This window comes from Pristiophorus japonicus, chromosome 11 (assembly GCF_044704955.1).
Source record: "Pristiophorus japonicus isolate sPriJap1 chromosome 11, sPriJap1.hap1, whole genome shotgun sequence".
Taxonomy (NCBI): domain Eukaryota; kingdom Metazoa; phylum Chordata; class Chondrichthyes; family Pristiophoridae; genus Pristiophorus; species Pristiophorus japonicus.
Window position 1 is genome coordinate 102,045,049 of NC_091987.1, and position 22,072 is coordinate 102,067,120.

Sequence of the window (22,072 nt, forward strand, 5' to 3'; positions counted from 1 at the left end):
AGTGAATTGTTACCTTGTTTCCAAGTGTTTGTCAATTTTTTCAGGGGCAAAGCTGTCAATCTTTAATGAACACAAGAGCTATGTGCAAGGTGTCACTTGGGACCCTCTGGGGCAATACATTGCTACACTTAGTTGTGACCGGTAAGGTGGCTGAAATCTTCCCTTTTCTTCCTCTTCCAAGTAAATTCCTGATAATACTTAGTGGAGTTTACCCCACTTTTTAAAGTCAAAGTTCTAACCCCTCCCCTGTGTAATGGTACCTTACTCAGTCCCACAAGGATAATCTGTGAGCACCTCCCTCTGATGACGTGAATGAGATGGGAACCCATCGTGTATAGGAAAATAGTAAAGAAAAAAAAAAAGACTTGCAATTTATATAGCGCCCTTTCCGACCACCGGACCCCTCAAAGCGCTTTACAGCCAATGAAGTACAGCAATTGTCGATTATCCGTACACTGATCCAACGGGAAACTATTATAACAGGATTTTAAATTCTGTTGCTAACAAGTGAAAAGACAGCTCCAAATAATTTGGAAAAATCGCCTTCCAAACACTGCTCATTTGTATTTGCGCTCTCTCTCTCTCTCTCTCTCTCTCTCTCTCTCTCTCTCTCTCTCACACACACATTCTCTCTTGTATACACTCTCACTCACCGTAAAAATCACCCTCCTCTGCCCTTGCTTTGCTGGTGTGTGTGCGCGCGCTGCTGCAGCCACTGTCTCTCGCGGCCGCCGCTGACGTTGGGAACGGGGGCAGTGCCGGCACCGGGTTCCAGGCACAGAACCTGTACATGCATGCTGGTAATGTCCATCTTTTGTTACTGTTTGTAGCTGATTGTATTGATTCATTATTAATTTAGACAGGGGGATTAAATGTAGTATCTCCAAATTTGCGGATGACACTAAGTTGGGTGGCAGTGTGAGCTGCGAGGAGGATGCTATGAGGCTGCAGAGTGACTTGGATAGGTTAGGTGAGTGGGCAAATGCATGGCAGATGAAGTATAATGTGGATAAATGTGAGGTTATCCACTTTGCTGGTAAAAACAGAGAGACAGACTATTATCTGAATGGTGACAGATTAGGAAAAGGGGAGGTGCAACGAGACCTGGGTGTCATGGTACATCAGTCATTGAAGGTTGGCATGCAGGTACAGCAGGCGGTTAAGAAAGCAAATGGCATGTTGGCCTTCATAGCGAGAGGATTTGAGTACAGGGAGGTGTTACTACAGTTGTACAGGGCCTTGGTGAGGCCACACCTGGAGTATTGTGTACAGTTTTGGTCTCCTAACTTGAGGAAGGACATTCTTGCTATTGAGGAAGTGCAGCGAAGGTTCACCAGACTGATTCCCGGGATGGCGGGATTGACATATCAAGAAAGACTGGATCAACTGGGCTTGTATTCACTGGAGTTCAGAAGAATGAGAGGGGACCTCATAGAAACGTTTAAAATTCTGATGGGTTTAGACAGGTTAGATGCAGGAAGCATGTTCCTAATGTTGGGGAAGTCCAGAACCAGGGGTCACAGTCTAAGGATAAGGGGTAAGCCATTTAAAATCGAGATGAGGAGACATTTCTTCACCCAGAGAGTGATGAATCTGTGGAATTCTCTACCACAGAAAGTTGTTGAGGCCAATTCACTAAATATATTCAAAAAGGAGTTAGATGTAGTCCTTTCTACTAGGGGGAATCAAGGGATTTGGCGAGAAAGCAGGAATGGGGTACTGAAGTTGCATGTTCAGCTATGAACTCATTGAATGGCGGTGCAGGCTCGAAGAGCCGAATGGCCTACTCCTGCACCTATTTTCTATGTTTCTATTAAAGCTTTAACTTTAAAATGTAGACTCACCCTAGCGGAAAAATCGTTTACCCGGAATAGCCCAATCCCCAAGTGACCGGGATAATCGAGAGTTGCCTGTACTTTTGGAGTGTAGTCAGTGTTGTAATGTGGGAGTTGTAATTTGCAGTGGGTGCTCTATCCTCATTTCAATGAGAGCATTTTCTTATTTTTTTTTCCCACCTATTTTCTTTGCTCTCCTCTCTTGAAGGAGTCTGGTTCCAGAGATGTGCAGGCTACCCTTTGGTACTTTGTGGCTATTTTGCCATACGAGCATTGATAACGCAAGCAGGCTGTTTGATTGAGTTGGGGGGCAGGGAGCAACTCTGTCTGATACCGTTCTCATCAAGCGTTGTCACATGCACTTCCAGCAAGAAGGAACTGGACAGCGATCAGGACTGAGAGCCCTGCTCACTTTAATGCTCCCTAAGTTAAGGGTACTGTGACTATTATGACTCCCCTAATGCCGCTTTGGTTCAGATCACCTAACACTACAGAACAGCGATAGAGCCTAGAATCTTCCTGGCATGTGTGGGGATGTTTGAGCAGTAAAGGTATGGTAGTCTGCCTAGAACTGACGAGGCAAAAGTGAATGGCATCTTGAGGATATATTTTTGACCATCCCAGTCCATTCAGAGATTTTTTTTTTAAAAAGGGTTTATTTTCTGATTTTCCTCCCCCTCCCCTCATCCCTGGGTAATGTTTATTATGATCTTCATGTTTTTGGATTTTATTCTTCTGATTAGTTAGATAACTGACAAGTGTGGGTTTGAGCCTTCACTGAGTTGACTGTAGGTACCTGAAACACCTCAGGTACAGCTTGGTAATCAACACAACTCGCCATAAAATATGGGATTATTGCCACCACCCTCCTGAACACAAACCTCCCCCATTTGAATCTTGGCTGCTCGAGTTGGAGGTACAGAGTGCAATGTTCCTCTGAGTTATTTTTGGGATGCGCGGCCCCTTTAAGCGGCTGCACGGCCTGTTCACAGTTTCCCAATTGCGTGAAACATAACGTTGAAAAAGCCGGTCCCGGGTTGCCTGAGACCAGCAGAGAGCTGCGCAGCTTGCAGGGTACAGTGACAGAGTTGTCACCGGCATCCGCTTGCCTCTCCCAACATAGCTGTGCTGTGCACCAAGCCGTGGATATATGAGTGCGTGTTCCTAGTTCCAGCAGCGCTCATCTCACCTCCGAGCCTTTCTCATCAGCTATTCCTGGGGGAAGAACTATGTCGGGCCACTTGCAGTGTGTCAGACAGACATCCAGGTCTAAACTGTGTACCAGGCTTTCTTGTCACCTTAATTTAGTAAGGAGGTTTGACAAAGAGACGCACTCGCTGTGCAGCTGATTTCCCCCTCTCCAGGGTACTTAGTGATGGGTCAATGTATGCTGGTGTTCTCTCTTCCTGCATCTGTTTCCCCCTCTTGCCACAGATCCACCTTCAGTTTGGCCCTGGGTTTTACATTATTGCAAGCCTAGGCTTTCTGAACCATGAAGAAGAATGGTTTGAAGATGTATGTCGTATACAAAGAACAAACCGTGCTTTGATTGTGTTCTAATTGTCAATAATGTGAACGGTTGTACTTTATTAATTTAATAACACCAGTGAATTATATCCACCTGGCGTCTGAATAAGTGGCGCAGAGTCCTAGGCCCAGCCATCTTCGGCTGCTTACTCAATGACCTTCCCTCTACAATAAGGTCAACAGTGGGTGTGCACGCTGATGATTGCACAGTGTTCAGTGCTGTTCGCAACTTCTCAGATAATGAAGCAGTCCATGCCCACATGCAGCAAGAGCTGGACGACATTAAGGCTTGGGCTGATAAATGACCAGGAACGTTCGTGCCACACAAGTGCCAGGCAATGACCACCTCCAACAAGCGAGAGTCTAACCACTGCCCCTTGACATTCAACGGTATTACCATAGCTGAATCTTCCCTACCATCAACATCCTGGGGGTCACCATTGACCAGAACCTTAACTAGACCACATAAATACTGTGGCAACAAGAGCAGGTCAGAAGCTGGGTATTCTGTGGTGCCTCACCTCCTGACTCACCCAAAGCTTTTCCACCATCTACAAGGCTCAAATCACGAGTGTGATGGAATACTCTCCACTTGCCTGGATGAGTGCAGCTCTAGCAACACTCAAGAAATCCAACATCATCCAGGACAAAGCAGTCCGCTTGATTGGCACCCCATCCTCCACCTTAAATATTCACTCCCTCCACCACTGGTGTACCGTGGCTGCAGTGTGTACTATCTACAAGCTATACTGCAGCAACTTGCTATGGCTTCTTCGGCAGCACCTCTACCCCCCAAGGGCAGCAGGTGCATGGGAACACCATCGCCTGCAAGATCCCCTCCAAGTTACACATCGTCCTGACTTGGACATATATCGCCGTTCCTTCATTATCGCTGAGTCAAAATCCTGAAACCCCCTCCCTAACAGCACTGTGGGTGACCCTTCACCACAAGGACTGCAGTGGTTCAAGAAGGCAGTTCACCACCACTTCATCTCGAGGGCAATTATGGATGTGCAATAAATGCTGGCCTTGCCAGTGATGCCCACATCCCAGGAACGAATTAAGAAAAATGTTGATAATTGATCAGACAGTTTTTCCAAGATTTCCATTACCTGGTCAGCTTTGGTTTACCGAATATACGCTGAATTTTCTTTCACTTTTAATGCCCAAGTATTTCTATAATTCATAACCTGATATCCATGCAAAGTCAGTTTCAAAGCCACATTAATATCAGCGTAATTTGTGTGATTTTGCTGTGGAAAATAGCAGCAGTTTGAATATATTCATTTTTAATTGTCAGTGGACATAAATTTTATATTCATGATTTTATATGTAACAGTAATACAGTTCAAATTTCTGAGTAAATGTGAGGTATTTAAAGCATAACCATGGTCTCTTTTGTTTAACAGGGTGATGCGAGTGTACAGCACACAGACCAGGCGGGTAGCCTTCAATGTCAGCAAGATGACATCTGGTTGCGAGGGGGAGGTAAGTTATATTGTATGAGGTACTTGGCAAGAGAGGTGCTTTTTCCATAAATTCATCGTGCAGAGTCCTGTTAATGATGGCTAATTCCCTTTCTTTCCCCGGTCCCCCTCTGGCTGTGTGGCGCAATACGCGGCGATTGGAAGTGTGTTGTGATAGGGCGAGTAAGCTGCCTGTTTTGTTTCTTGGTGTGTCTCACTGCGCTGGACAGCACGGGTTTGAGCACCACTCTGTCTTTCCAAATCTGAGATTATTTCCTTTTGTTTCTATCCTTTGCTTTCTGCCCTCCAAATATCCCTCTCTTCGTGTTGCCGCATTTCGAGGTGCAGCTCCTGGTACAGGCCTCAAGCTCTCAATCCTCGGATCCATGGGGGAGAGTGCTGATAAGCTGACACTGTTTCAAGGGGCTTTCTTTTTCCTCTTTCTGGGGCTGTTTGGATGCTACACAATCTGCCTTTTTACCGCTGAAAGGTGTGAGTCTGTGGGGACCTCTTGTGGCAGAAAACTAGCACAGGAGCACTATAATATTGAATGGAGCATTCTGGTGAGTTTCAGGGCCTGAGCAAATTGATGTAATTTTTTCCTGAGACTCCCTTTGTTACACTGAGGGAGTGTTGCACTGTCCGGGGATAACTCCCCTGCTCTTCTTTGAAATAGTGCCACAGGATCTTTTACGTCCACCTGAGAGAGCAGGCGGGGCCTCGGTTTAACGTCGCATTCGAAAGGCAGCACCTCCGACAATGTAGCACTCCCTCACTACTGCACTGGAGTGTCAATCTAAATCTTTGTGCTCAAGTTCCTGGAGTGGGACTTGAACCCACAAGCTGCTGATTCAGAGGCAAGTATGCTACCCACTGAGCCATGACTGACACCTCAAATCAATATGATAATGGTTGGGATTACAAGCCACATTGCAGATTTTTGTTTTGTGCAGTCGCTGTACCAAAGCATCCATCATTGCAGCCCGAGGTAGGCACCACTAACTCCTCATGCCCCAGAGAATTGACTTCAAGGTCCTTGTGGTCATTTTCAACTCCCTCCGTGTCCCTGCCTATTTTTGTGATCTTCTCCTATACTGGTTTATTTATTGGTTCCTGCTCCTTTGGCTCCACCATTCATGTACGTATTGGCACATGCGGCGGAGCCTGGTCTCCAGTCGTCTTGGATCCCCTTGCCACTGGACCAAGACCGTGCTCTGTTAAGCTCGTGTGGTGGCTGTTGTGCAACGGCCACCCCACGTTAAAAGAATTCACCCACAGGCATCTTCCACCATTTAAAATGAGTTAATCACTCACCTGAGTACTCATTTTTAGTGTGGAAACAAGTCATCCTCGACCCGGGGGACTGCCTATAATTATGATGATCATGGCTGCTGCTTCAGACTGTGCCAAAACTCGGCTGCCCATGACCTAACTCGCACCAAGTCCTGCTCACCCATCATTCCTGTGCTCGCTGACCTCCATTGGCTCCCGGTTAAGCGACACTTTGATTTCAAAATTCTCCTCCTTGTTTACAAATCCCTATCTCTAATCTCCTCCAGCCTCTCAATCCCCCAAGATGTCTGCACTCCTCAAATTCTGCCCTCTTGAGCATCCCTGATTATAATCACTCAGCCATCGATGGACGTGCCTTCAGTTGCCTCAGCCCTAAGCTCTGGAACTCCCTCCCTAAACCTCTCCGCCTCTTTACCTCACTTTCCTCCTTCAAGACGCTTCTTAAAACCTATCTCTTGGACCATATTTTTGGTCACCTGCCGTCATTTCTTCTTATCTGGCTCATTGTCAAATTTATTTTTTTGCCTTATAACACTCCTGTGAAGTGCGTTAGGATGTTTTACTACGTTAAAGGCGCTATATAAATACACGTTCTTCATGTGTCCCCACCCTCTGTAAGCTCTTCCTCAATGGTCCAGAAATAGCTGGAGCGACGCATCTCCTGGCGAGCGTAGTGAATTGGATTTTTTTCATCTCTTCTTTCAGAATGTATTTTTGTACCGCAAATTGCTGGAAATGCAACAGGAGCACCTGGGGGGCCTCCTGATAAAGGATCTGTCTTATTAAAGAATGAAATTTAAGGATAGCAAAAGAAACAGGCATGATGGAGATGGAAATCGAGTGAATTAGAGTCAAATTAGATACAATAAGAGAAATAAGGAGAGGGAACGAAAGATTGGATTAAGAGAGAGAGAAAATAGAGACAGAAAGAAAAAGTAAGAAATAAACTTCCTAGAAACAATTTACTACCTGCAGGAGTGAGACGCCACAGTTTCAATTGTTTCCCTTCTGGGCCTCCAAGGTTGATTTTCAAGTCGGGGCCATTAGTCACGTCATTAACGGGGTCCTTGCAACATGAAATACCAGACCTAAATGATTGCAACGAGATTCAATCGTATTTACAGTGCAAATGGAGCCATTTTTTGACACTCAAAGGGAGGTTGCCAGCGAGCTACAGTTTCTGTGAGGCTAACGGAGGAGCGATTCAACTTGTCCAACCATTTGTGGTGTTCCGCAACTCGTGGTGTGTATCTCTTCCTTGCCACAAAGTGCTTGGTTCTTTACCCGTTAATAATGGCGGGCGCCTTGAACGCGCCATTATTTTTCCAGCAATTTCTAAGCTGTTATCTCTGCCACCTTCCTCCCTGGCTTCATAAGAATCCTAAAAATCCTTCCTTTTGACCATGTCCTGGCCCCCTCCTTAACCCCCTCTGCTCTGCTTGGTGTGCACTCGTTGTGTGAATTGTAATAAATGAGAAGTGCTATACAAATCTAACATTTGCTTGTTTGGAAACAGTTACTTCGGATTGTTCAATTGCTAGAATTGGAGTTCATTTATTCATTCATTCATGTTTTGTTTTGAACTAATCGCAGACCAAGAGCTATCGAATGTTTCACGATGATGGTATGAAATCGTTCTTCCGCCGACTCACCTTCACACCAGATGGTTCTTTGCTTCTCACTCCAGGTAAGCAGTTCTGCGACGCCTGTTCGGGCTTTGTAGAGTGATGGAAGAGAAGTTACTTCTACAATGTGCGTGAAATGCCCAAACAACTCTTTCAGATCTAGTTGCAGTACTTGTAGGTCTTTTATAGCCACTGTAATTTAATTCCATGTTCTTTTTTTTCATCATGGATTGGAAGACCTTTCTTTGATGGGTTAGTGATCAGATGCACCAGTTGGTGTGATATTGAGCCAGACAGTCTAGGAAAGTCCTGGTTTCAATTACGCCCTGGCCAGTGCTGAGGTACCTGATCTTAGCCAAGGCAGCAGTAGTGAGGGTGCAATTGCATTGGAGGATGCAATTGCATTGGAGGATGCAATTGCATTGGAGGATGAGAGGAGGTAAATATGCCAGGACTTCTGTTCCTAATGGCTTTACAATGACCTGTGTTGTAGACTGCATGTTTGTAGCTTTTAGACAGGTGCACTCCCCCCCACACCCCACACACACAACTAGCCTGGAGACATTGACTACTTAGAGTCACACATGAAGTTTGCGCACTTGGGCACAGTGCTGGAGGGCTGCTTGCAGCTGTGGAACTGTACCCCAGTATAAATCAACGCCTTCTGGAGAGGAGGGAAGAAATTTGGGGGATGGGAGAAAGAAAAGGTTAAAGAGAATCTTCAATGGGTGTCGCAACTGATCCTGATTTGGTGAGCTATCTTGCTCAAAATGGCCTTTGGCTGACTTGCCAGTGCATAAACTTAACTGGACCAGCCACACACATACAGTGACAACAAGAGTGGGTCAGAGGCTGGATATTCTGCGGTGAGTGTCTCACCTCCTGACTCCCCAAAGCCTTTCCACCAGCTACAAGGCACAAGTCAGGAATACTCTCCACTTACCTGGATGAGTGCAGTTCCAACAATACTCTAAGCTTGACACCATCCAGGACAAAGCAGCCCCTTGATTGGCATCCCATCCATTACCTTAAATATTCATTCCCACCACCACTGGCGCACCGTGGCTGCAGTGTGTACCATCTACAGGATGCACTGCAGCAACTCGTCAAGGCTTCTTCGGCAGTACCTCCCAAACCCGCGACCTCTACCATCTAGAAGGACAAGGGCAGCAGGCGCATGAGAACACCATCCTCTGAAATTTCCCTCCAAGTTACACACCATCTTGACTTGGAAATATATCGTCGTTCCTTCATCGTCGATGAGTCAAAATCCTGGAACTCCCTCCCTAGCAGCACTGTGGGAGTACCTTCACCGCAAGTACTGCTGCGGCTCACCACCACCACCTCTAGGGCAATTGGGGATGGGTAATAAATGCTGGCCTTGCCAGAGACGCCCACATCCCAGGGACTTTAAAAAAAAAAATCTGCAGAATAGGAAGTGCAAGCTGCTGGAATGTCATCCTGCAGTCATTTAGAGGAGGAACAACATAGCACAAAGTTATTCGTAAACAATAACCGAATGATGTTGAGGGTTTTGTGGAATGCTTAATCACCAGTAAGCACCGGTTCACAAAACGTCAAATGCCAGATTGGAGCATTAAAAGACTGCTTTGAATTATAAAGCAGTTTTATTTACAGGTGCCCTACAAAGGATGTGTACACAATTTTTAAAGCCGTAAGCAGCATTCAGCAACTATCGAACTCTCAAAAGGTGGGTACAGTGACTCGGGCTCCCCTAAAGTTGCTGCCTCACCCAGCACTGGCCTACACTCCCAGACTTCCCTACACCATTTCCACAGCCTGTTGTCTCAGTCACATGACTGTCATGACGCAAACTAAGTTCCTCTACGGAAGGTCTGCAGCATATGTTACAGAACTTTTAGCAACCAGCAGATGGTAGCATTCTTCTCTTGGCTTGTAATGGTAATAAGGGCTGATGACCATGTTGTATGCAACAAAATTAAGATTTGTAATTCAAAGTTCTAAGATAACAGGCATGGCTTAAAAAGGTGTCAGCAAAACGTTGTAAACTAATAATCACTGCAATCACAATGCTTTGGTGATGGAGGATACATTTCCTTTCAGGAGACTAGGGATGAAGTGCTGGTAAACATCCTGAGAGAGTCAATGAATGTTGAAGGTAGCACCAGATTAGAAACCAGCTGCAAAGTACTCCAAGTCAAGAAAGCAGATAAATCTAATCCTGGCAACTACAGACTCCTCAGATTAAAATCTGTATCTGCTAAAATGATGGAATCGATTTTCAGAAACAAGTGTAAGGAGTACTTTAATGGAATAATCTGATAAATGCAAGTCAACCTAGGCAGAGAAGGGAAGATCTTCCTTAACTCACCTTGGGTTTCTTTTTGCGGAAGTGACACCCGAAGTGGACATTGGAGGCTATATGCTATGGCATATTCAGATTTCGAAAAAAAATAATTGATAAAGTTCTTGCAGAAAGTGAAGGCAGTGAGAAGTTGAGGTAAAACCCTGGCCACGGATCTGGACTGGGCTGAAGGAAAGAAAGAAGTGGATACTGGATAAGGAAGTGGTGCCAGGAGGGAGAAGTACTGAGGTCTGGTGCTGAGGCCCCTACTGTTCCTAATCTACAATACTGATTTAGACTTCAGAACCCAATGTGAACTGGTCAAGTTCACAGATGATGGGGTACAGTTGAAGGATGAAGCAGCCAGGAACCTACAAAAGAAATAAGATAATAGCAATTGGGTAAATTACTGATGGATGAAGGTCAGTACAGATAAGTGTGAAGTACAGCACATTAACAGGAAAACTAGACACTGTGTGTACACTAGGGATGATGTAGAAATAGCCATAGTTTCAATAGAAAGGGATGTGAGTGTGAACATAAGAATTAGGAGCAGGACATTTGGCCCCTCGAGCCTGCTCCGCCATTCAATAAGATCATGGCTGATCTACCTCAGCTCCACTATTCTGCACTATCCCCATATCCTTTGATTCCCTTAATATCCAAAAATCTATCGATCTCTTTCTTGAATATGCTCAACAACTGAGCCTCCGCATCCCTCTGGGGTAGAGAATTCCAAAGATTCACCACCCTCTGAGTGAAGAAATTTCCTCTCATTATTCTGAGACTGTGACTCTTGGTTCTAAACTCCCCAGCCAGGGGAAACATTCTCCCTGCATCTACCCTGTCAAGTCCTGTAAGATAGCCCTGTGTGATAGATTTGGCTCTTAACATGTTAAATCACTGTTGAGCAGCATTAAACAAACTTAATAGATTGTTGAACCTTGTTTGGTCACTAGAGGATCAGTTGGAAGCCATCATGGTAAAACTATACAGTGCCTTGATCACCTTGAGTACTGCGTTTAGTTTTGGCCGACAAGACGTGAGGGAAACATTTAAGCCATGCAGGCAGAACACAGCAGAGCCATAAAGTTGATGCTGGTGTCAAAACAATTGAATCACTATGAGCAAAGAGTGGGGAAACTGGGGCCTCTTCAACCTTGAAAGAAATTGACTTAGAAAAGATCTTATTAAAAATATTAACTGGTACAGATAGACTGATTCTGGCATAATACCTCAAGATATGCCAGGATACTAGAACAAAGGGCCATGAGTTAAGGTTTATTGAAGGGAATGATGCCAGGATCAGCTTCTTATTGATCAGAATAGGGTAACGAAGGCAAAATCTTTGGTCTCAGCTGGAGAATGGAATACTAGGGGGTAGAAAATGGTATGTATTGCTGCCGTCTTTCGGGCTTAAAATGGGAGCAGAGCATAGCAATTAGACAGTGGAATGGCCTATGCCTAAAGGCAAAGAACAAAAAGGGCCATTGTACAGCAAAATTCTAAAAGGACAAAGGGTGTTAAAAAAACAAGCCTGAAGTCTTTGTGTCTTAATGCAAGGAGTATCCGCAATAAGGTGGATGAATTAACTGTGCAAATAGATGTTAACAAATATGATGTGATTGGGATTATGGAGACGTGGCTCCAGGATGATCAGGGCTGGGAACTCAACATCCAGGGGTATTCAACATTCAGGAAAGATAGAATAAAAGGAAAAGGAGGTGGGGTAGCATTGCTGGTTAAGGAGGAAATTAAGGCAATAGTTCGGAAGGACATTAGCTTGGATGATGTGGAATCTATATGGGTAGAGCTGCAGAACACCAAAGGGCAAAAAACGTTAGTGGGAGTTGTGTACAGACCTCCAAACAGTAGTAGTGATGTTGGGGAGGGCATCAAACATGAAATTAGGGGTGCGTGCAATAAAGGTGCAGCAGTTATAATGGGTGACTTTAATATGCACATAGATTGGGTTAACCAAACTGGAAGCAATACGGTGGAGGAGGATTTCCTGGAGTGCATAAGGGATGGTTTTTTAGACCAATATGTTGAGGAACCAACTAGGGGGGAGGCCATCTTAGACTGGGTGTTGTGTAATGAGAGAGGATTAATTAGCAATCTCGTTGTGTGAGGCCCCTTGGGGAAGAGTGACCATAATATGGTGGAATTCTGCATTAGGATGGAGAATGAAACAGTTAATTCAGAGACCATGGTCCAGAACTTAAAGAAGGGTAACATTGAAGGTATGAGGCATGAATTGGCTAGAATAGATTGGCGAATGATACTTAAGGGGTTGACTGTGGATGGGCAATGGCAGACATTTAGAGACCGCATGGATGAACTACAACAATTGTACATTCCTGTCTGGCGTAAAAATAAAAAAGGGAAGGTGGCTCAACCATGGCTATCAAGGGAAATCAGGAATAGTATTAAAGCCAAGGAAGTGGCATACAAATTGGCCAGAAATAGCAGCGAACCCAGGGACTGGGAGAAATTTAGAACTCAGCAGAGGAGGACAAAGGGTTTGATTAGAGCAGGGAAAATGGAGTACGAGAAGAAGCTTGCAGGGAACATTAAGACGGATTGCAAAAGTTTCTATAGATATGTAAAGAGAAAAAGGTTAGTAAAGACAAATGTAAGTCCCCTACAGTCAGAATCAGGGGAAGTCATAACTGGGAACAAAGAAATGGCAGACCAATTGAACAAGTACTTTGGTTCGGTATTCACGAAGGAGGACACAAACAACCTTCCGGATATAAAAGGGGTCGGAGGGTCTAGTAAGGAGGAGGAACTGAGGGAAATCCTTTTTAGTCGGAAATTGTGTTGGGGAAATTGATGGGATTGAAGGCCGATAAATCCCCAGGGCCTGATGGACTGCATCCCAGAGTACTTAAGGAGGTGGCCTTGGAAATAGTGGATGCATTGACAGTCATTTTCCAACATTCCATTGACTCTGGATCAGTTCCTATGGAGTGGAGGGTAGCCAATGTAACCCCACTTTTTAAAAAAGGAGGGAGAGAGATAACAGGGAATTATAGACCGGTCAGCCTGACATCGGTAGTGGGTAAAATGATGAAATCAATTATTAAGGATGTCATAGCAGTGCATTTGGAAAGAGGTGACATGATAGGTCCAAGTCAGCATGGATTTGTGAAGGGGAAATCATGCTTGACAAATCTTCTGGAATTTTTTGAGGATGTTTCCAGTAGAGTGGACAAGGGAGAACCAGTTGATGTGGTATATTTGGACTTTCAGAAGGCTTTCGACAAGGTCCCACACAAGAGATTAATGTGCAAAGTTAAAGCACATGGGATTGGGGGTAGTGTGCTGACATGGATTGAGAACTGGTTGTCAGACAGGAAGCAAAGAGTAGGAGTAAATGGGGACTTTTCAGAATGGCAGGCAGTGACTAGTGGGGTACCGCAAGGTTCTGTGCTGGGGCCCCAGCTGTTTACACTGTACATTAATGATTTAGACAAGGGGATAAAATGTAGTATCTCCAAATTTGCGGATGACACTAAGTTGGGTGGCAGTGTGAGCTGCGAGGAGGATGCTATGAAACTACAGAGTGTCTTGGATAGGTTAGGCGAGTGGGCAAATGCATGGCAGATGAAGTATAATGTGAACAAAGTGGATAACCTCACATTTAGTGGTAAAAACAGAGAGACAGACTATTATCTGAATGGTGACAGATTAGGAAAAGGGGAGGTGCAAAGAGACCTGGGTGTCATGGTACATCAGTCATTGAAGGTTGGCATGCAGGTACAGCAGGTGGTTAAGAAAGCAAATGGCATGTTGGCCTTCATAGCGAGGGGATTTGAGTACAGGGGCAGGGAGGTGTTGCTACAGTTGTACAGGGCCTTGGTGAGGCCACACCTGGAGTATTGTGTACAGTTTTGGTCTCCTAACCTGAGGGAGGACATTCTTGCTATTGAGGGAGTGCAGCGAAGGTTCACCAGACTGATTCCCGGGATGGTGGGACTGACCTATCAAGAAAGACTGGATCAACTGGGCTTGTATTCACTGGAGTTCAGAAGAATGAGAAGGGACCTCATAGAAACGTTTAAAATTCTGACGGGGTTAGACAGGTTAGATGCAGGAAGAATGTTCCCAATGTTGGGGAAGTCCAGAACCAGGGGTCACAGTCTAAGGATAAGGGGTAAGCCATTTAGGACCGAGATGAGGAGGAATTTCTTCACCCAGAGAGTGGTGAACCTGTGGAATTCTCTACCACAGAAAGTTGTTGAGGCCAATTCACTAAATATATTCAAAAAGGGGTTAGATGAAATCCTTACTACTAGGGGGATCAAGAGGTATGGTGAGAAAGCAGGAATGGGGTACTGAAGTTGCATGTTCAGCCATGAACTAATTGAATGGCGGTGCAGGCTAGAAGGGCCGAATGGCCTACTCCTGCACCTATTTTCTATGTTTCTATGCGTAGGTCTTGGTTCCACTGCTAAATTCACGGGACTCAGCATTAAGCCCCTTGAATATGTAAATTAGGGACTTCTTGCCTGTTAAAGGACCACTTCTCAAAATTAGTCAGCAATGAGCGAGGCAGGCATTGGACACCTCCCGACTTCACAGGCGTTGCAATCCACCCCCACGATTGCCGTTTCCCAAATTCCCCCCTTCCAGGACTTACCTGAGGGCCTCTGTCCGGAGTCACAGCGTCCTGACATTGAGCTGCTGGGGGGAGAGGGTTGCGAGGCTTGCTTCTCCTGAGCAGTGATTGGAGAATCTGGCGTGCACGGCAACCCTCCTGATTTCTGGAAAATGAAGAGTTTCACAAATCAGGTGGACTGATCTCGGTGTCAGATTCTCTGAGCCGTTTGCTCATAGTGAGGCTCAATGCAGGGATTGAAGCCTTGCAAAAGCAGCTCATTTTTGTGTTTGAATAACGTTTCTTACAATGTTGTAAGAGGATTTGTGTCAGAGTTTACTGCTTTGATTACTTTGATTTTTTTTTTACTGCAGATTAAATTGGCATGTTTTTTTTTCAGTGTGCATGTTTAAATTTGTCTTCCCACCTTGGAGCAAATTTTTGTGTTACCAACAGAACTTAGTTTTAGAAACTTGTGATTATGGATAGGCTTGTTCAAAAGTCCACGGCATTCTAATCACTGTTGGTCCAAAACTGTGCTGTACATTACTGTGCGCGCCCACCGAGTGCCAAACTGTAGCAGCTTGGAGCAAAACTCTGCCAAGTGGGTCACGTTCGCAAATCAATCGCAGGCCATTCATCCTCAAACACACAAGGGGAGGGCAGCTGGGACTTTGGAGTACGGCAATAGGAAGCAACGACGTGCTGTGGTGCCATCTCTTCGGACAACGACCATACCACAAGTGGTGCAAATAAACATTGTAGAAGATTCTGCAGCAAATGCTGCTGGAGGCAGACTCTCCTGCGCAAGAATTTCTACAAACCCTTGTCAAAAACTGTGGGGGGCTGTACCTCCTGCACAGCCAATGAGAAACTCCTCATGTGCATTTGGCAGAGGGAGAGGAGGTGCAAGGGAAGCTTGCAGTCAAAAAAGGATTCATCATTATTAATGAAACAAATGATAATGGGTGGAAGAAATACTCTTGACATTGTAGCTGCCTCTGTGGAGATAGACAACACTGGATGGGTAGGTCCATCTCAACTAGGAAAGGCGTTTCTATCAACCATTATGTACAAAGCTGTTGCACAGATCATTCCTGTTTTAATTAAATGAAATTTCACTTGAAGGTGCAGTGGTATATTATACGTAGAATTCTTTATACATGGGAAACAAATTGCGAATCTGTGTAAGGGATCACAGCCCAACTGTATCTATAATCATTAGTCTTGCACATGTCATGGACCTTGTTGCTGCTCTTGAGAAATCTGTCCAGGTAACCTGAAGATGTTTGCGTTGTTTGCACTGCCAAGTATTACCAATTTGGCTGATGCAGAGTGGAGCTTCAACATACAACAGGCACTGCTCTCGGGAGAAGGACGCTCTCCAAGGACAGCGCTGGAATGTTAGTGTTCCTTTGTTTCAATGCCGAATAAAAATAAGCTGGCCTTTCGTGGGAAGAAAAGTGCTTTTGGACTGAGCACAAAAAGTTGTTGAGATAAATTGACTGAGTGCTTAAATTTAAATCATTGCGACTGCACTTTTAAAAAATTTGATTAATAGTTGATTGCAGGAATAGTTGAGTTAATGTTTGATGGTATTAATAGTTGAAATGATTTTTAATAAAAATTGCTGTTACACTTTTTGTAAATATGTTCAGAGGCAGAATACGCTGCAGTGTACTACAGAAATTTACATTCTTATGCCACAGAATTTGGTTTGGCTTAAGCTGTAAAAATAGTTTGTGTATATGGGACTGTAATCCTCTTCTTCCACCGAGTTCCCACTCCCTTCCCCCAATGTACCCAGGATATGCTTTGGTAATAGTTATGTATGGCCACTTGTAGAACAGTCATTTTACAGCAATCAAGAAGCAAAGACTGTTTATTTTTTGCTTTGCTTAACTTGCTGGTGCTCCAGAACGGTGAATTCTCTGTTACAGAATAAATATTTAGGCAGCTGCCGGTCTAATCAGCAGAGCAATTGAGTAGTAATGCCGTCATAATTAAAATTACAAAGAATTTGGCACCTTTTTGGTATGGCTGCCTTTTGCTTTTTTGAAGGACAATATTAAAGCTTGGAAGCAGCTAGAAGAAAGGGGAATGCAAAATTAAAACTGTGCTACAGTTTGTTTCTTTCAACGATAAATACCTATTCATAAATCTGCCATAATGAATTAATTCTGTGTAGTTGTACTTGTTGGCTTTCTTACTCCACTTTAACATTATCCAATATTTCAGAACACGCTGGGAGTTGTGTGCAAATTTGTCTGTTCATTAGAATGATTCCGGAACGAATCATTTCTGAAAGCAATTTCACATTTGTATTTACTGTTTGAGTTAAATTAACTGCAGAAGTAGAAACAGAAAGTGCTGGAAATACAAAGAAAAGATGGGTTAACTACTCTGGTGGGATCTGGTCCTAAAAAGTTAGCCCCTCTCTCTTTCAGAGGCCTGAGACTTGTGCACTTCCAACATTCTCTGTTCAGCTTTTGCATTTCATTTTTATCTTGACCCAAAGAACCTTACAGTGTCAGCCATGGCTCAGTGGGTAGCATCCTCGCCTCGTGAGTCAGAAGGTTGTGGGTTCAAGTCCCACTCCAGGGACTTGAGCACTTAAATGTAGGCTGACACTCCAGTGCAGTGCTGAAGGAGTGCTGTACTGTTGGAGGTGCCGTCTTTCGGGTGAGACGTTAAACCGAGGCCCTGTGTGCTCTCAGGTGGACATAAAAGATCCAGTGCCACTATTTTGAAGATGAGCTAGTTTACTGGCCAATATTTATCCTCAATTAACATAACAAAACAGATTATCTGGTCATCACAATACTGTTTGTGGGAGCTTGCTGTGCGTAAAATTGGCTGCCGCGTTTCCCACGTTACACTCCAAAAAGTACTTTGTTGGCTGTAAAGTGCTTTGAGACGCCCGGTGGTCGTGAAAGGCGCTATATAAATGTAAGTCTTTTTCTTTTTTCTCACTGGTTTGTACTTCCTGTTTCAGCTGGCTGCGTGGAAGCTGGAGAAAATGTTACTAATACAACATATGTGTTTTCCAGAAAAAACTTGAAAAGGTAGGGGCTTGCTTTATTATTACAATGTTGGATATTTGCTTGAAATTTGTGAGGTAACTTAATAAAAGTATCTCTCTTTCTGAAGGCCCGTTGCCCACCTGCCTTGTCCTGCTAAGGCCACTCTGGCTGTTCGTTGCTGCCCGATATATTTTGAATTAAGGCAACATAAAGTAGAAGGTGAGTCTGATAAAGCAGTATGGGCACTAATTGACGGGATCTGATTTTGGTCAGATATCTAGTCCGATATAATTGTAATATATTAAATTTTTTTCCCTTTATTGCTTCCCTCGACAATTTTCTCCTTACTGTCAAGATACCTGCGCTCCTCAAATTCTGCCCTCTTGAGCATCCCCCATTCTAATTGCTCTACCATTGGTGGCCGTGCCTTCTGTTGCCTAGGTTCCAAGCTCTGGAACTCCCTGCCTAAACCATCTCACCTCTCTACCTCTCTTTCCGCCTTCAAGACGCTCCTTAAAACCTACCTCTTAAGCTTTTGGTCGCCTGCGCTCATTTCTTATTTGCCTCGGTGTCGAGGCTGCCGCGTTTCCTATATTACAACAGTGACTACACTCCAAAAAAAGTACTTCATTGGCTGTAAAGCTCTTTGGGACGTCCGGTGGTCGTGAAAGGCGCTATATAAATACAAGTCTTCTTTCTTCTAAAATCATGGAAGCCTTTTCATGTAATTATTATTGTTCTAATAATGTATTCAGAAAGTGTACAGGTACTCGATCAGCGAGTAACATTCCTGGAAAGCATGAAGTAAATGAGTAGAATCTGGATATTGCACAGCAGGTCAGGAAGAGAAAGATTTGTTAATATTTCTGGTTCGTCCCTTCACCAGCACTGATGCTTGGCTGGCCTGTGCATTTTCAGTATTTACTGCTTTTATTTGAGATAGTTAGTGCTTGATTTATTTATGCAAAGAAGTTTTTCGAAACCTATCTTTACTAGAACAATTATTCTCCATCCCCCAACAAAATTATAACCCAAGTTTTCGTGTTTAGGTGAGTCACCTAAGAAAATGAACATGTTGAATTTGCCATATCGACTGGTGTTTGCTGTAGCTTCTGAAGATTCCATACTCTTGTATGATACACAACAAACGGTACCCTTTGGTTACATCTCAAACATCCATTATCACACCCTGAGTGATATAACATGGTAAGGAAAGGTTTACAACGGAAACTCTCTCTGTGTGCAATTGCATAGAATTTTGTTTATATTGCTTTTGAATCCCAGCCTACTGCACATCACGAGATTACAAGATGTGATTTGCATTAATAAGGATTTTCAGACTATTTAATATTATCCTTTCGTAATGCCTGACCTTCCAGCTTCCCATTACAGCATTCTTGAATGAAGGTAGTGTCCTGGCCTCAACCAGCCTTCTCGGCCACCTGTTCAGCGGTAAATCGCCCTCTGTAAAAATCTATTCCTGGTGTCTGTTCAACTGTGCCCTTCACAACGTTGAGCTTGTGCCCTTTCCGCTGCATCTAATTATTATTATGGGTTCACTTTAAGCATTATATGCGTCTACGAGGCTCCTCTGCAATGTCTCTTTTTGAAGCTTAAAGACCGGTCGCTTATTTAGGTGTAAACCTTGTCCACCTCTCTTGGTCACTCAGTGGTAAAGTACTTCTTGACGCCTGTCCTAGACTTCCTTTCACAACCTTGAACTTGTGCTCCCTCGCCCACCTGCCTTGAAAATCTGAAAATATTGTTTCGGCTTTACTTAGATAAATGTCATCTATCTTTAAGATCTCCTCTTAGATGTTACTTGGTGTTGTGAGAAGAGATGAAAGGAAGTGGTCTGATGATGGAAAATGGTTATAGAATGAGCTGGTTGTGTATTTCCTGATATTGAGGTGAATTGTTTGCGTGAATCCTATTACACTTGTGTTGATTATTTTGCCAATCGTGCATGTTTAATGTCATTAAATAAGTAAGGAAACTACTTTAAAAAAAAAAAATAATAATAATAATTAATTAATTTTAAAAAGTAATTTAGGCTAACTTATGACCACAATTTGGAATGTATATCCTATCTACTGGAAATGTTGATGAGATTTTTTTTTCAGAATCATAGTTTTAAATTGTATGTTGCCTGAAAGTAGTCCAAATGACTTTCATTCAAGTTTGCATATTCCCTCACCCTGCCCCACACTTGTTTTGCGAGCATTTCATCTTCCAACCTCGCATCAGGCGGGGCATCCAATCTCCACTGTGAACGTGTAACCTTCTTGCAGACTCTCTTATTTGCCACTTTCTAAGTAATCATTGATCTTAGATGATTCGTCTGTCTGCAGGTTTTTAGGTTTTAGTTGTCTTTCCGTCCCTTAAGGGATGAGGCGCCCCTGAAATTGCAGCCAAGATTGGGAACTTGCCATGTGGGGTGTGGTGAGCACAAGGGCTGCGCCCTACCACCGCATTAGTACGTCAACCTGAGCTTCCCATGGGAGTGTGTGTCCTTCGCTCTTGAGGAGTACGAAGTGAAATTTAATGACGAATTTTAGGATCAAATGGGAATTGTTCTTATTTTCAATTCTTAAAAAATTAATTTGACCAGGGGTTGTTTGTGAGAATATTTTATTTTTTATTAACTGACAATTGAATATGTACTTTGGGAAGTTCCTTGTGGAATTTTTAGTTGAGTCTCTAAGCAGGACTGGCTTTTAACTGAGAAATATCCTGTTTTCTCTTCTCCCCACCCCCTCTCCACCCATTGTTGAGTTATATACATTTTAAATGGACAGTTTCTGAGGAAAGTTGCTGAAATTCTTGCTGACGTGTATCATTCAAATCCTTTCAACTAGGTCGAAAGATGGGACTTTCCTCACCATATCGTCCACAGATGGATACTGCTCCTTTATCACGTTTGAGAAAGATGAATTGGGTGTCCCTCTGAAAGAAAAGCCAGTGCTTTCCATGCAGATCCCGAGCATCTCCGAAAAAAAACTGAAGAAGGGTCAAGCAAACAGGATGACCCCTATAACCCCAAAACAACCCGAGTGCAGCACTGCCAGCAGGAACGTGGATCAAAATGACTCTCCTACCCCTACTCGACTGAAAGCACCTGGTGCAACCGCTAAAGAGTCCCCCAGTACTCCTCTCGCCACCAAAGTTTCTCCAACCTTGTCGGACACAAAACCTCTCCAGGCTGCTGCTCGGGGCAATAAAGCCTCTCAGTTCAGGAGGATCACTTTGAACACGCTGGAGGCTTGGAGCAAACCCAGCACTGCCCCGGCGCCCAGGTAAAGTTGAACCTCGGCTCAATTGACAAACCATTAATCGTAACACTCCACTGCTCTTGTGCTTACTTCTCTCAAGTTCTTCTTTACTTCCTGTTAATGTCAACCACTCGAAAGAGTCTCTGGAGATTTCTGTTATGCGAAAGGCAAAATATAAATCTAAGTGTTAGATTGCCATTTATGTCCAATCCTGATCTTAGCTGGAGGGGGGAGGGGCAAAGGCAAGATGCATAACAGAGAGGTGCAGTCCAGTTCTGCTGCTCACAGTGTGATGCATGATAGCATGCGAAGAATCAAAGTTTCTTACCTGCCTCCTATAGCCTAGGGAATAAAACTACTGAATTGTGATAATGACTTAACATACCATTTGCTTTCCTCCTTGCTTGCTGTACTGCCTGTTAACTTTCAATGATTTGTGTACAAGGACACCCAGGTCCCTCTGAATACCAACATTTCCCAATCCCTCCTTTAAAAAATATTTTGCTTTCCTATTTTTCCTACCAGAGTGGATAACTTCACATTTCTCCACATTATATTCGATCTGCCATGTTCTTGCCCATACACTTAAATATATCCCTTTGCAGCATCTTTGTGTCCTCCTCACAACTTGCTTTCCCACCTCGCTTTGTATCATCAGCAAACTTGGATACATTACACTCGGTCCCCTCATCTAAGTCATTAATATAGATTGTAAATAGCTGAGGCCCAAGCACTGATCCTTGCGGTACCCCACTAGTTACAGTCTGCTAACCTGAAAATGACTTGTTTATTCCTACTCTGTTCTAACCGTTAACCAATCCTCAATCCATGTTAGTATATTACCCCCAACCACATGAGCCCTAATTTTGTGTAATAACCTCTTGTGTGGCACCTTATTGAATGCTTTTTGAAAATCCAAATACACTACATCATCTGGTTTCCCCCTTATCTACCCTGCTAGTTACAACCTCAAAAAACCTCGAGATTTGTTAAACACAATTTCCCTTTCATAAATCCACGTTGACTCTGCCCAATCAAATTATGATTTTCTAAGTGCTCAGTTGCCATGTCCCTAATAATAGATTCTAACCTTTTCCCTGCT

General features: G+C 43.8%; 1 protein-coding gene across 1 annotated transcript in view; it reads left to right on the forward strand.

The window, feature by feature from the left end:
- chaf1b (chromatin assembly factor 1, subunit B) overlaps window positions 1-22,072 on the forward strand; it is a 44,459-nt gene that overhangs the window by 16,761 nt on the left and 5,626 nt on the right. Inside the window, exons 6-12 of the mRNA XM_070893829.1 lie at window positions 45-141; window positions 4,772-4,850; window positions 7,715-7,808; window positions 17,671-17,740; window positions 17,826-17,917; window positions 18,748-18,904; window positions 20,557-20,994. Coding sequence (XP_070749930.1) covers window positions 45-141; window positions 4,772-4,850; window positions 7,715-7,808; window positions 17,671-17,740; window positions 17,826-17,917; window positions 18,748-18,904; window positions 20,557-20,994 — 1,027 coding nt within the window. The remainder of the gene's footprint in view (window positions 1-44; window positions 142-4,771; window positions 4,851-7,714; window positions 7,809-17,670; window positions 17,741-17,825; window positions 17,918-18,747; window positions 18,905-20,556; window positions 20,995-22,072) is intronic.